The sequence below is a fragment of the Rhinopithecus roxellana genome, chromosome 11, assembly GCF_007565055.1.
Source record: "Rhinopithecus roxellana isolate Shanxi Qingling chromosome 11, ASM756505v1, whole genome shotgun sequence".
Classification (NCBI taxonomy): Eukaryota; Metazoa; Chordata; class Mammalia; order Primates; family Cercopithecidae; genus Rhinopithecus; species Rhinopithecus roxellana.
This window is the reverse complement of record NC_044559.1, coordinates 135,796,254-135,811,585: the sequence shown is the minus strand read 5'-3', so window position 1 is coordinate 135,811,585 and position 15,332 is coordinate 135,796,254. Positions and strand designations below refer to the sequence as shown.

The 15,332-nt window shown below is 51.6% G+C and overlaps 1 protein-coding gene across 3 annotated transcripts in view; it reads left to right on the top strand.

The window, feature by feature from the left end:
• The window catches only part of COL13A1 (collagen type XIII alpha 1 chain), a 164,750-nt gene that overhangs the window by 137,219 nt on the left and 12,199 nt on the right, over nt 1–15,332 (top strand). For 2 of the 3 annotated variants that reach the window (XM_030940756.1, XM_030940754.1), the window contains 5 exons: nt 268–348; nt 3,636–3,671; nt 6,771–6,824; nt 8,327–8,380; nt 9,943–9,978. In XM_030940756.1, coding sequence (XP_030796616.1) covers nt 268–348; nt 3,636–3,671; nt 6,771–6,824; nt 8,327–8,380; nt 9,943–9,978 — 261 coding nt within the window. The remainder of the gene's footprint in view (nt 1–267; nt 349–3,635; nt 3,672–6,770; nt 6,825–8,326; nt 8,381–9,942; nt 9,979–15,332) is intronic. The other variant, XM_030940755.1, reaches the window with a different exon arrangement.

Genomic DNA, 15,332 nt, shown 5'->3' with positions numbered 1-15,332 from the left:
CTGTGCCAAGGCCTGACCTGTGGGTTTATCCCCACACCACCTAGTCCTTTTCTCTGTGGGGCTCTCAAAGCTCCCACAGGATACATGGGTTACTCACTGAGGCAGGAGTAGGCTAAGAATTCAGGGATTCTTGGTATCCTCAGCCCGCCACCCCTGACTCCTCCCTCCTCTACAAATGCCACCCCAGTCTCCAGGACCCCAGAATGCAAGAATGAATTGTCTGGGACATGTCCTTGTGTGATCTCATCCCCTCTCCCTTTCCTCCAGGGGGAAGCAGGACTAGATGGAGCAAAAGGAGAGAAAGGCGTCCAGGGAGAAAAAGGAGACCGTGGTCCCCTGGGACTACCCGTAAGTACCTTGGACCCAGCAAGACTGGTGGGTTTGATGGGCCAGGGGTGTGGGCTGGAACCGGGAGACAGCCACTGGAAAGCTAAGTTTCTAGAGTCTGAGCATGCAGAGCTCCACATGGTTTGGCTTTCCCACCTGGGCAAGACCGCAGGCTCTGATTCTCTTCCTCCTCTGGGCCCAGTCCCCACCTTGGTGCTGGGGAAAGGTGATGCTGAAGAAGACAGGCTCCCCCACCCCAAGGGGCACTGAGCTGGTAGGGCAGCTTCAGGCCCTGCTTGAGCCTGGTTCAGAAGCAATCAAAGCCTGCTGCCTTTATGGAAACCAAGCTTGGAGGGTTTGGAAGTAGTGGAACAAGGAGATAGTCTCCATTACAGTCCACTTTCCCAGAGGGACCCCAAGAGAACTCCTGCTCTCCCCTCTTAAGCACTGGTCATGGCAGAAAGGCACAGACAAAGTCAGACTTTGTGGTCCCAGCAGGCCAAGGCCATTCATCTCCTGGGTTCCTGGAGATCTCTGATATCAGCCTGCCCAGAGCCAGAGGCCCCAGGTCAGAGGTGGGGAGCTGCTCGGAAGGTGTTCACATGTCATGATATGGGGCTGGGCTGGTTAGGGCTGATGGCCTCTTCACGCCTCACCTGTGTACAGGTGAGTGCATCCCACCACCCTCCCTGGAGCTGGGGCTCCATGCCCCCTAACCCTCCCCTGAGGCTGGCATTCTTCTGGCATTCTTCCAAGAGCTGGAAGGGATGTTAGCGATCCATCTCATCATTTCACTGATGGTCCCAGAGAAGAAAGTGGGTCACTGGGGGTCACATACAAAGTTGGTGGCCAAGCCAGAGGCTGCTCTGAGGCCATGGCCTTGCAAAGCAACTCCTTCCAACCACTCAGGCTTCCTCTGTCCTGGGCTCACAGCCAGTTCCCACCCCAGGTAGCCATAAAGAGCAGAGAAACAATGGAAAGCCCAGTTACCCCCACTTGGCAGAGCTTGAAGGCCTGGTTAATACAATCACAGCAACCAAACAGCAAATGCAAGAGGTATAATTATACCCTCATGAATGCATTCGAGGTAGGAATATTTAAGAAGCCAATTTGCTTGACAGACTACAGAAAACTGATGACTTTAGCAGGCGTTTTCCCATGTCTTACGCTGTGTCTGGAATGATTAAGTGCTCTTTACTATTGAAGAGCCTTCCTGCCCCACTCAACCACACCTCTCCTCATCCACATTCATGGCCCCGACGCCCTTGATGAACACTGGAGAATTCAGTCAGGGGTTGAAATGCAAAAGGCACAGAGACCAAGCAAGTAATATTAATATAAACAAGGAAAGTGCCGGATGAAAGACAAAGTACCTACTCTATCATTAATTTTCTCACTTTTGATAGAGGCATGGGTACAGAGAAGTATTTTTTTTTTTAGTTTAAGTAAACAACGGAACAAGCATATTCACACAAGACAACTGACACAAACCTGAGGGAAACACTAGGGAATGGAGGGGATTGTGGTACACTAGAGACCGTTTAGCCCTTCTTAAGGGGAACCGTCCCTTCTCAGCTCAGCTGACTGTTGCCTTGGAGGAAGGCGGAGTTGGTATTTCTGGATCTTCCTATTTTTCAAAGGAAGCTAAACATCTGGTGTTTTATGTGAAATCTTTCCATTTTCTAGCATTAGATCAAAATTATTTGCAACACTGCAGACCATACAAAATATGTCAGTGGCCCACATATGCCCTGAAAGCCTCCAATTTGTGCCTTCTGCTCCAGACCTACAAGACAACTGAGTTTTAATGCTGCATTTTTAAAAAAGTACATGGATATTCAGCTACCATTCTGTTTCCAGGTTTCACCTGAATGTTTTATTCCACGTAGTAGCAGCCTGCTTCTCCAGGCATATCCTGGAGTGTTCCCCCATTTGCCCTACAGAAGCAGTTCTCAATGCTGGCTGCACACTGGAATCCTCTGAGAGCTTTTCAAACTTACCATCACCCCGGGCTTCGCTCTTGGAGATTTTGAATTGGATCGGGCTGGGATGGGGTGGGACCCAGGCATGTTTTACTTAACATTGCCCCCAAGAGATTCTAATGTGCTGCCAGGGCTGAGAACCACAGCTCTCTAGCCCAGTGAGTCAAGGTCGGTCCCAGAATCGTGTGGTCCTAAATGTGAGAAGAGTCCCTGCAGAGTCCTTCTACCCAACACCTTTTCCGTGAAGAAGCAGCTGGCTGCCTCCCTCTTCTAGGGACTTCCTTTTCATTTGAATTCTGAGGCTGAGGCTCAGTTGGAGCAGTTTTCAAGCACTCAGCCCTTACTGGGCCAGAGTATTGCCGCTGCCTTCTCCCTGACTTGTCACATTGGAATCATGAGAAAAGGGTCCCTGGGTTTTCCTGGGTGGATTTCAGAGGTAGCTTCATAACCCAGGGTTGGAACAGGAGCACCCCCCGCCCCCTGCTGCCACCACCAACCATGTGTTTCACCGGACAAGAGCGAGCGAGGGTGCTGATAGCAGGTTGGTCTCACAGCTTTCCACCTGCTGCCCATTTGCTCCGGGAAATACATGGCCTTAGACCTCTGTCCCAGTCCGCTGCTCCAAAGCCTTTGCCTACACAAGAGCCCTTGTCTGGGAGCATATGAATGGATCAAGTTCGGGTTGAGCATCTCAGATTGTAAAGTGCCAGCGAAATGTCAAGTGTCATTTGTAATATCATCTAAGAGCCAACTCACTTCCCCAGGCTGAAGGATAAGCAGACTAACTCCTACCCAGATTTCACAACTGGGTGCTGTCACCCAAGGTTGAGACCCTCAGGGGCACCACAGCATGGCCTGATCCGAACAGGAATGCAAAGAGGATGGGAGAGCCATCCTCACCTGGGGCCCCTCCCCAGTGAAACCTGTCCTGGGAAGGGTGCACAGCTCTGATTCCAAGACATCTCTCCAAGCATTCCTTTCTGTATCCCTTTCCCCATAACACTGAAGGGAGAGGGGTTCCTGAGAGGGAAGAAAGGGAGAAAGGAGAGGCGGGAGTGGGAGGAGCAGGTGGCCATCCACGCCGACCTCCACCCAGCCTGCTCAGCAGCCGGCCACTACATTCAGTGTCTCCATGTTTTCGTTGGTTTCCATGTGAATACCATCCCCTGTCCTCCCAAGCTTATTTCTCCAGTTGTGTTTGATTACCAGCATTTATGTCTGTCCAGAGTCACTGCTTTACTCACCTCTTCCCTCCCCATTGTTCCCTTTTTCTCCCTCCCAATCCTCTCTTCCCCTTCTTTTGGTCAAACTGTGCCCTTCGTCCAGGGAGCTTCAGGTTTGGACGGCAGGCCTGGGCCACCGGTGAGTGTCACTTCTCCATCACCCCTCACCCCACCCCACTCCACACCTGGCCTGTGATCCCTTTTGTCTATCCCACTGTGGCCTCATTTTCCCAGTGAATCGTACTTTGTCCCACCTCCGACACCAGAAAGGTGCCATCGATGCTCTGAAGGGCCTTTTCCGGCCTCTTGACCAAATATGGCTGGCCTTCATCTGAATGCCCTAGTCCACAGAATACACCCAGGGACCTCAAACCTGCCAGGTGTGGGGTGGAAGGCCACTCCAGCAGCACCGCTCCTGATTCCAAAGGATGCTGAGTCCAGCCTGGGTGCCCAGCCCTGGAGGTTTGAGCCATGGCCTCTCCCCACCAAACACACCAGTGTCTGCGTCTGCCCGTCATGCTGTGTTGTCTTCATGCTGTGAGCTCTGTCCATCTCCTGTCTTCCCACGAGGGCCTCCTAGTTTTGTGCAGCCACCAGTCTGGTATTTGTGGGGTAGGACAGCATTGAAGGCTGAGGACAGAAGTAGCCTGTAGGAGCACAGAAGCCAGGCCCAGCTCTGTGTCTTATGCACATTCTGACCACTCTTGCACTGCCTATGACACCACAGCCGCCCTGCACCCCAACAAGGTGGTTCATTACAGAGCAAGTGAGGCACACTTGGGTCCTTTCTTCCTCCATTCTTTCTGATTCCAGAAAACAGGCATCATTTACTCTTGACTAGAAAGCACCTGGCCCTTCTGCTTATGACTAACAACTGAAGGATCAGAGGAAACATCCCTCCTGTCCACCTTCGGGTCCCTCCCCTGAGCGCCCTCTGAAGTCAACCTTCGCAGGGTGTTGAGCTCACTCGCCCTCAAGTCTCGAGTCCCTGCTCGGGCACCATCACGAGAGTTCTCTGTACCCAGCCGCTTCCAGCCAGGGAGATCTTGCCCTGTCCTACAGAGGGCTTTCAAGGCCATGTCTGCCCATGCCCTGCATGGAGTTGTAGTTAGCTGGCTAGAGCCATCCTCAGGGGAGGCGAGACCTTGCCAGGGTTCGTGTATAGAGCGTAGGGGACGCGCTGAAGCACAGGCTCACAGGTCTTCCCAGGGGGCCGGGGGCACTTGCAATTGGCACCAAGAGAAGCCCAGAGCTTTTAGAGGTAGGGGGGTCAAGAGTGACCCCTGTGAGAGCCCCGTCCTACTGAATGCCTATTCTGTGCCCTCATAAATAGGAGGTAGCATGGCTTGCCTAAGATGACAGACTTCTTCAGAGCCCCCCACCTCCCTGCACTGATGGAGTTCACACCCTGAACCCTTACATGCAGAGAGCATGCCCCGGCTTCCAGGCGTTATTATGGCTTTGCTCCTTCGCCACAGTCCCTTCGTCTCCATCCTTCCCCCACCTAGCACACCTGTCTCAGGTGTGGGGCAGGGCTCGGGGATGATCTGTGGTTGCAGTCAGAGAAACCAAGACTTTCCTCTCAATGGCTTCTCCCATTTACGTTAGACCGAGGGAAGAAGTACAAATTCACACACTCCATCCCTTTGGAACTGAGGCTTTATTTTCCTCATAAAATCAGTATCCTAACTTTAAGGGAAAATGTGGGGGAAAAATAAGCCTTCCCTGCCAATATTAACATTTACTGGGCACTTCCTACACGTCAGGCTCAGCACCAAATGCTTGCTATGCATTCATGCATGGAAACCTGGCATGGTCGAGGAGGCAGACACACGTGGTACAGACAGGGAAACTGACACTCGGCAAGGCTAAGGAGCTTCTCCAATACCCAGGAATTTGTAGGCCTCTGAGGCAAGGCCAGCCAGGTGACTCCGTGGTGCTGCACTGAACCGCTGGCCTGAGCTGACTCCTTATTGTTTTTGAGAGAGAGTCTCGCTCTGTTACCCAGGCTAGAGCACAGTGGTGCAGTCTCAGCTCACTGCAACCTCCACCTCCAGGGTTCAAGCAATTCTCCTGCCTCAGCTTCCCAAGTAGCTGGGATTACAGGCGCCCACCACCATGCCTGGCTAATTTTTGTATTTTTAGTAGAGTCGGGGTTTCGCCATGTTGGCCAGACTGGTCTTGAACTCCTGACCTCAGGTGATCCGCCCATCTCAGCCTCCCAAAGTGCTGGGATTACAGGCATGAGCCACCGCGCCCGGCCTCCTTTTACTTTCTGCTGTGCTATTATGGATACCTACAGCCTTCCTTCCTCCCTTGTGGTTGGAAAGGGGGCCCTGAGGTCATCTTACTCCCCTCTTTGTCTCCTGTGAAGTAAGTCATGCCCCACCATTCGCAGATGCATTCAGAGCACCAGAAACTGCCCACAGCCCAACCCACTCCTCCTGTCCTCATCTGAGGCCAACAATAGGAGATGCTGAACTAGAGACTTGGTCTGGCCAGGCTGTGAATTGGGAACCTGAGAAGATGTTGGATGAGGCCAGAGCAAGCCCTGATGCTCCATGTCTAAGCCATGTGCTCCAATGGCTCCAGCGTCCCCAGCCCCCAGCTGGCAGAGCTCATGACACACCTCCCTGCCAGGCCAGTGTCAGTGCAGACATTGAGGCATCCTAATTCACCCCCAATCCAGCCAGTTCCGCAGGCCTGCGAGTGGGGCGAGAAGGCCCCGGCCAGAGGCTGAGGCCAGGGCTGTGGGTCTGCGGTGGGCGGGTGGGGTGGGCGTTGGCTGAACCACCCTCTATCGTCTGCCCCTGTGTGTGCGTCCGCATCCGTCTCTGTGGCATGAAGACCCTCCCGCTGCATGTGGAGCTGCAACAGCAAAGAGGGTGCCAGCCCCCGGCCCCTGCCCCGGGATGGGTCCACTCCCTCCCAAGTGCTTCTGGGAGCAAAACTAAGCAACCATTCTCCCACCGTTTTCAGCCTTGGCAAGCTTGGTTGTGAAGCAAAAGGGTTTCAGTCCACGAATCCGGCTCTGAGGCATGGGGAGGTGCTCTCTCCCCACAGCCCCTGAACCTAAAGAGGATCACGGCCCAGTCGAATGACTGCCGTGAACGAGCCTGGCCTCGCCAACCCTGAAAACTGGGCCTTTGGACCTTGTTCATCTCCAGGCATCGGGTGGGGCACCCAGGGTTCCCCAGCATGTGGGGACCCTCACCTCTGCTTTCTTTCCCCTCCCCAGGGTACTCCAGGACCAATTGGAGTTCCAGGCCCAGCAGGACCAAAGGGCGAGAGGGTGAGTGTTAGTGAACCACAGGGGCCCAGGCGGCCAGGAGGGAGGGACAGTGAGCCAGGGGCCCAGGCGGCCAGGAGGGAGGGGCAGGTCTGGGACCCAACACCAGGGGTCTCAGCCCTCATGCCTTCCTTCTTGCATCTCTTCTTCTGTCATCCTCACAGTAGCCTGGGACGGGGGGCTGGTTGTGTAGTTATGAGTTGACTAAACTTGGAGGGATAAAGGAGGTGGAGAGGCCGGGCACATTGGCTCACACCAGTGATCCCAACACTCTGGGAAGCCAGGGTGGGAGGATCACTTGAGCTCAGAAGTCTGAAAGCAGCCTGGACAACATAGTGAGACCCCGACTCTATAATTTTTTTTTTTTTTAATTAGCCAGGCATGATGGTGTGCACCTCTAGTCCTAGCTACTTGGGAGGCTGAGGCAAGAGGATCAGTTGAGCCCAGGAAGTGGAGGCTGCAGTGAACCATTATTGTATTACTGCACTCCAGCCTAGGAGACAGAGCAAGGTCCTATCTCTATTTAAAAAAAAAAAAAGAAGAAGAAAAAGAAAAAGAAAAAAGAGGAAAAGAAAAAAAGGAATTGAAGAACTTCCTCCACTTTGACTTCTAGCCACCTTGTGTCCATCTCAGGTTCAGTCTGGCAAGGCCCTGGGTGCCATTGTCACTGGACATGCCTCAACTTTGTAATGATTTAGGGAAACAGCATGGAACAGAGGGCCAGGTGGTGTTTAGATCATTCCTGGAGGACAGCAAGAAGTCAGAAGGCTAGAGCCATAGGCCAGGCTCCCATGGTCACTGTCGAGGGACATTGGCCATGTCATAGGACTTGCAGTTCCAGGCCTGTCCTGCTGAAATGGGCATGCCCGAGGGTGAGGGTGGAAGGCGTCAGCTGAGTGGAGGCAGGGGAGTTGTGTGTCTTTCTATATCAGCTCTTCCCAGCCAGCCCCTGGGTTCTATACACTCAAGGCTCAGAGGTCCCTGCGTGGACATCCGTCGAGTTCTCTGCCTGCATGGGCAGTTCCCTGCACTCCCCATCTGCCCATCTTGCTGGCTGTGTCTCAGGTGGGGAGGGCAGGAGCTTCTGCAGAGGATGCAAGCTTCTCTGTGACCACCAGCTTGGGGAAATCAGGAGGCTGCTCTGAGGAGTGACCCTTGAGGCTCCGGAGAAGAAGCAAAGCTCTCTTTCTCTTCCCCTGCCTTCCTGCTCTGCCTTCTTCTCCCCTGCTTCTGCCTCAGGCCAGCCAGGCCCAGGACCCCACTGGTCATTCTGGGGGGGCCTTGGGGGATAGGCTGTGCTGAGGGAGAGTGAGGGGGGCTTCTGAGCCCCCTCCCCAAGGCAGTGTTCGCATCAGCAGCGCCCCACCTTTCCCACAGCCCTTGCTTCCCAGAGGGCTCTTGAGGGGACTGGAGAGGTTTCTTGTGTTTCATACCAAAGTAGAAAATGGCAAGAAAGATTGTTACCACGTCTGGGAGGATTCATGCATTTCTTTCTCCCATTTCAGGGCAGCAAAGGAGACCCTGGGATGACAGGACCAACGGGAGCAGCTGGGCTTCCTGTGAGTCTCTTGGGATCAGAGGTTCCTCTCCTCCCCACCCCTACCCCCATTAGAAACAGCCAGGGGCAGTTGGGCACGGTGGCTCATGCCTGTAATCCCAGCTCTTTGGGAGGCTGAGGCAGGCAGATCACGAGGTCAGGAGATAGAGATTATCCTGGTCAACACGGTGAAACCCCATCTCTACTAAAAATACAAAAATTAGCCAGGTGTGGGGGTGCACGCCTGTAATCCCAGCTACTCGGAAGGCTGAGGCAGGAGAATCACTTGAACCCAGGAGCTGGAGGTTGCAGTGAGCCGAGGTCGCACCACTGCGCTCCAGCCTGGGTGAACGACCAAGACTCCATCTTAATAAAGCAAACACACAAACCAAAAAAACCACCCAGGGCCTGGAGCAGCACACATCCAGGGCCAAGGGAGAACTCTCATTTCCATGACAGAGGAAGCTGCCAAGAGGCAACTGGTGATGGGCTAGCATGCCCTGCTGGTCACTGTGCTGTGAGAGGACCAGGGCCTCTGCCACGTGGACCCTGTAATAGGATGTAAGCCCCTCCCACTGTGTTAAGTGCAGCCTGGCCTCAGTAATGAGCGTGCCACGGCCCCTGCCCTCAGGAGGGGCAGAATCAAATCCAGATCCCTGTGATAGGAGAGGCTTCATGAGCGGAGCAGCTTCCTAGGGGAGCTGGGCCTTGCAGGGGACACCTGGCTTTCCATCGCAGCATGCTTTCCTACCACTTTGTTACAGAAGTTGGGTGTCTGCCTGCAAGAGCCCATACCTTAGTTTCCCATCCACTGCAGGCTTTGTGTGTTGGCCAGGTACGCACATCTGGGCCAGGCTTGCCTCGTGCTAAATTCCCCTAGCTATTGAATGAAGAGCATTTTGCACCTTGAAAAGAGGGTCTAGCAAGAGCCTGGCAGGAAAGCCTTGGGAACTCCCCCCTGCCAAGAGCATTCCTGGCGCCCCGCAAGTGCATCCTCAGAACTGACCCCTCACCTGAGGAGAACCAGTCACAGTCCAGGACCTGGGCTGGAGAGGCGAGAAAACCAGAACTGTGTTCTTTTTTTTGAGATGGAGTCTCACTCTGTCGCCAGGCTGGAGTGCAGGGGCATGATCTCGGTTCACTGCAACCTCCGCCTCCCAGGTTCAAGCGATTCTCCTGCCTCAGCCTCCAGAGTAGCTCAGACTACAGGTGCCCACTACCAAGCCCAGCCAATTTTTTTTGTATTTTTCATAGAGACAGGCTTTCACCTTGTTGGTCAGAATGGTTTCAATCTCTTGACCTCGTGATCCGCCTGCCTCAGCCTCCCAAAGTGCTGGGATTATAGGCGTGAGCCACGGCGCCTGGCCTGAAGTGTGTTCTTGGCTTTGCCCAGGACTCATCATTTGCCTCTAGGTCAAGTTTTCTGAGCGATTTGCTTCTCTGTCCCCTTTCTGTATAATGGGAATAATTAAACCTGTCTCCGGTGAGTGAGGCATCGGGAGTTTGGTGAGCCCGGAAGAAAGCACTGTACAGCCGGCCTGTGTGTCCTCATTAACATGCCTTTGTTCCTCTGATCTCTTGCAGGGTTTACATGGACCACCTGGGGACAAGGGAAACCGGGTGAGTCTGAGCGCCCGCACTCGCACTCTGGTTACTAATGTCTTCATGCTGGGGTGGAATGATCAATCGGTGATTCCTGACCAACATAGCAAACAGTTTTTCCTGATAAGTCATGCTAAATTGAAAGGCTTTACAAGCAGGGCCTTAACTCGTGGCATGTATGGAGCCCAGGGCCTGATCCTCACATGGAAGCATGTATTTTTCCACAAAGCAAGGAGAGACTGAATCCCATGGCAGCCACCAGCTTAGCATTGCTATCCAGCAACAAGAGCCATGTGTCCAGCTCTTTCTAGGTTGCCCTGACCGTGGGCCCCTATATGATCAGTTTAGATCCATTACTACCTTGTCCTCGCCTTCTGAAACATGGTTTTGCCAGGCATTCTGGGCCACTGGTGAGAGAGAAAATAAATTCCAGCTCCAAGAACAAGCAGACAGCTGTTGGAAGCAGCCACCTTTTAAAAAATATTACAGGCACTATTTCTCTTGGAAAGAGTCGGCAGGGCTCTGAAAGGACATGTGCCTTCTCAGACTCCTGCTGTCCCTTTGGTTTCTGCCATCGTCGCCAGGACACACTTACCAAATGCCCACGGCACCCACAGCCACATAACGGGCTGTGGCACCTGCCACGACCTTCAGCATTTGGGCCCAGCAGGGAGAATTTCACTACATTTGACCAAGAGCTGGCCTTTGGGTTCCCCTCTGGAGGGTCTCATCTGCTGCCGCATTGTGGGGCTCCTGGAGTGGGGGGCATACCCCCCTAGAAGCCAAGTATGTCTTCTAGCGAGTCCTAAAATCCCAGGCGCTTAGAGGAGAAGGAATAGATGGAGAAACAAGGCCCAGACGATGATTATGTGTTCTGGGTTCCCATGGAGAGTTGGAGGCAGAGCACACAGTCTCCAGAACCCAGGTCTTTTGGCTGATCTTTGCACACTGACGCCATGTTCATGCACAGAAAGTGCGCAGATGCCTATGCTCCTATCTGGCAAGAGTGAATTCCATTCTCTTCAGTTCAAGATCTATTTACTGAGCACTCCCATTTTCCCAAGTGCTCTTCACTGGCAGCTGGTCAAAAGCAACTCAGTTTGTCCCTCATCTTCTATAAACAAGAGGGAGCAGCAACGCCACCCCTGCCCATGGCAAGACCAGGTCTGGAAACTGCCAGAATAAACAGACCTGCTTCCAGATGCTCTAAGGCACACTGGGAAGGACTTTCCTCAGTGTGACATCAAAGGATTTAGGCTCCTAAAATCTTTGATCATTCCACCACTTCATTGGCGTCCTAACTTCCTTTCAAATGTCTTTCTGACGTGTCTAGTTTTCTTTATTAAATTCAATTAGTGTTTTCTAAACCTCCTTCTTCAGACTTTTTCAGTTGGCTGGAGACACTGAACCGTCTGAAGGGTGCAAAATCGGTCCTTCGAGGGATGGTGACCATGTTACTCTACAGGTGGAGGCAGGACAAGTACCCTTGTCACACACAGAGGGAGGGAGGGGGCTGGCGGCTCTGATGCTGCAGCAGCTGAGGTTATCGAGTCATCCATGGAGGCCCCAGGAATCAGTGGGAAAGTATGTCTATTCCTCCTCCCCTTCCTGATGTTTGACACACTTTCCTCCATCCCCTTTACAAATTAGGAATGTGTCACTTAGTAAAAGTCAAGTTCAGAAAACAATGAGGTGGCACGCACCTTGCTTTCGCGCACACCGTGAAAAGCCAGTTAACTTATTCCCAAAGAGCAGGTTTCCAACTCCAGGGCAGCTTGTTCTCTTCATTCCAGGGATTTGACTCTCAGGATGCCCAAATGTCCTGAAAGAGCCCCTCTCAATCTTGCCTCCCCATTCTGACCTTTTTTTCTTTTTCTTCGAGATGAAGTCTTGCTCTTTCAGCAGGCTGGAGAGCAGTGGCGCCATCTCGGCTCGCTGCAACCTCCGCCCCCCAGGTTCGAGCGATTCCCCTGCCTTAGCCTCCTGAGTAGCTGGGACTACAGGTGCGCACCACCACACCTGGCTAATTTTTTTTTTTTTTTTTTTTTTTTTGTATTTTAGTAGAGACAGGGTTTCACCATGTTGACCAGGCTGGTTTCGAACTCCTGACCTCAAGTGATCCACCTGCCTCGGCCTCCCAAAGTGCTGGAATTACAGACATGAACCACTGCGCCTGGCCCTGAGATTTGTTTTACCTTACAGTGAACCAAGATACAACCTTAAAAGTATGCTTCTCCATGTCCCACCAAAGGATGGTCTCAGAACCTCTTTCCTGTTCATGGAAGGAAAGTCCTTGTCATGATGGGCAAAGGCCCAGAGCCCCAGACCAGGAGCTTTCTAAGGACACACACGCCAGTGGAAAGAATATCCTGACCTTGTCACTAAGGGTGCTTCCCCTTTCCCCTAAGTAGCTCTGTGAATTTGGCCCAGGAGCCACCTTTAGGCTAAGAAGTCAGTCAAAGGATAAAGGGTGGCATGAATCTGGCAATAAAATCATTCAGGAAAATTGGGTGTTACTGTGGAGCTGCCTGCAAACCAGCCAGCTGAAAAGGTCTGTGTGCATGCAGTGAGGCTGCTTCTGCTCTCTGAGATGCCCAACTTTGGGGGGTGAGGGGTGCATGCATGTTTGTATGTGTGTGTGCATGTGTGTGTGCGTGCGTGTGTGTGTGTGCATGTGTGTGTGTATGTCTCACTTCCTAAGTCTGTCTTGTCTCCTCACCTCTTCCTCCTCCACTATCTCTTTTGGCCTCTTCCTTTACTCCTTCACCCCCCCAGATATGTTCATTCCATTATAATAATCCCACGTCCTTCATCCTTTCCCCTCCCCCTCACCAGCTTTCAGTTTATCTTCTCCAAAGTCCACTGTTAGACATTTACTCATGTTTTTAAGAAGCCTTTGCCCCTTGACTTTATTTGCCCCTTTATTCCTTACCAGCTAGGGTTCCCTCTTTGCAATGGGTCTCTTTTGTGTCATTGTCTGGGGGTGAGAGGCAGGGAGAATGCAGGTGACGTTACTACTCTAATAGCCTCAAAGGACACTGGCTTTGGCGCAATTGGGCAGATTCTTAGAATACAATGTCCCGTAGTGTCCGTTACCTGTTGTGAAAGTCTGGAACACGCCAACCCTCTGTTACCCCCGGGGTATCCTGGACCTGGGATCCCCCACTCTGGCAGATTTGCCAGCCTTCTTCATTAGGAAATTGCTCATGACCCAGAGAATGAGGGGCCACACTCCTGAGAGAGTTTACCAGGGGGCTTCCACACCCACATAGCTAGTGGTTTTGCTGGTCTACCATTTGGGGATGATTTGTGCCATGATGTTCTTGCTGGCAGACAAAACTTCAGGCCGATGGGAATATACCCAATATGTGCATACATATTTAAACACATGTCATTTTCTAAGTAAGGATTTGCATTTTCAGAAAATTCATTTAGACTAATGCACTGGCAATTGCAGACAACCTCCAAAATAGAGGAATTTGAATAATTTCTGAAGATCTGGAGAAACATCAAAAATATTATTTTGTTTGTTTGCTTGAGACAGAGTCTTGCTCTGTCACCCAGGCTGGAGTGCAGTGGCACAATCTCGGCTCACTGCAACCTCTGCCTCCCGGGTTCGAGCAATTCTCCTGCCTCAGCCTCCCAAGTAGCTGGAATTACAGACATGCACCACAATACCCAGCTAATTTTTGTATTTTCAGTAGAGACAGGGTTTCGCCATGTTGGCCAGGCTAGTCTTGAACTCCTGACCTCTGGTGATCTGCCTGCCTCGGCCTCCCAAAGTGCTGGTATTACAGACATGAGCCACCTTGCCCAGCCAAAAATATTCTTATCCTCTGCCTTCCTCTAATGAACATCTACCCTGCAGCCTTCCACTGCAGGAGCACTGCACATGACAACCTCTGACCCCAACCTTTGGCTCCTATACTGGCTAAAAAGAAATCATAACCATTATTATCATTATGAAGCAGCTGTCATTTACTTTGCACATACTATATGCCATTATAAAGCATTCAGTGTGCACAAAGACCTCACAACATTTTTTTTCAGACAGAGTCTCGCTCTGTTGCCCAGGCTGGAGTATAGTAGTGCAATCATGGTTTACTGCTGCCTCAAACTCCTGTCCTTGGCTCAAGTGATCTTCCTGCCTCAGACTCCTGAGTAGCTAGGCCTACAAGGACATGCCACCACACCCGACTAATTTTTTTATTCTTTGCAAAAATGAAGTCTTGCTTTGTTGTCCAGGCTGGCCTCAAACTCCTGGCCTCAAGTGATCCTCCTGCCTTGGCCTCCCAAAGTGCTGGGATTACAGACACGAGCCACAATGCCCAGCCTCACAACAAATTTTTGAGGCAGGTATTATTGCACCCATTTTACAGGTAAACAAACTAAGGCTCAAAGAAGTAGCTTCACAGAGTCACACAGCTAACTGTCAGAGCCAACTCTGACTTCAAGCCTTTGTTCTAACATGCTGCCCAGCCTTCAATGTCACCCTGGAGCAACACCGTTGAAGTCCCCAAGCATTAGATAATCCCCCTTCCATACAGGAGGGGAGCTCCCAGGAAGACTCCCTAGGGGCATACTGGGCCCCCTTTTTAGGAAACACACATATAAAAATGCAAATGCAAATTCATTACAGAGGTGATGCTTCCCTTTTAAAAAGAATTCCCTACAGCCCTTCTTTAAATAGACTCTGACACATACAATACAGGATTCAATTTAGAAAAATGATGTTTACTGAAGCTTTTCAGAAACAAATGAATTCCTTAAACCAACATATTCATATACAAATAACTGTCTGACTTCAGACCAGGATGAAGCAGAGACACACATAGAACGGGAGAACCCAGCTGAGACCCAGGGGCCATCCGTGAGCTCTGGACACACACATACCTATGTGCACATGGACACACATGCGTACAGGCACACACATGTGTTCATGTGCCCAAGCACATACCCAGACACACTCAAACGTGTGCACACACACATATACACAAGCACATACCCGTTCACTCATACATACACACACACGTGCACAAGCACATACCCACACACACTCAAACGTGCACACACACATATACACAAGCACATACCTGTATACTCATACATACATATACACACACGTGCACAAGCACATACCCACACACACTCAAACGTGCACACACACATATATACAAGCACATACATATATACTCATACATACATATACACACACGTGCACAAGCACATACCCAGACACACTCAAACGTGCACACACACACATATACACAAGCACATATATACTCATACATACATATACACACACGTGCACAAGCACATACCCAGACACACTCAAACGTGCACACAAACATATACACAAGCACATACCCGTA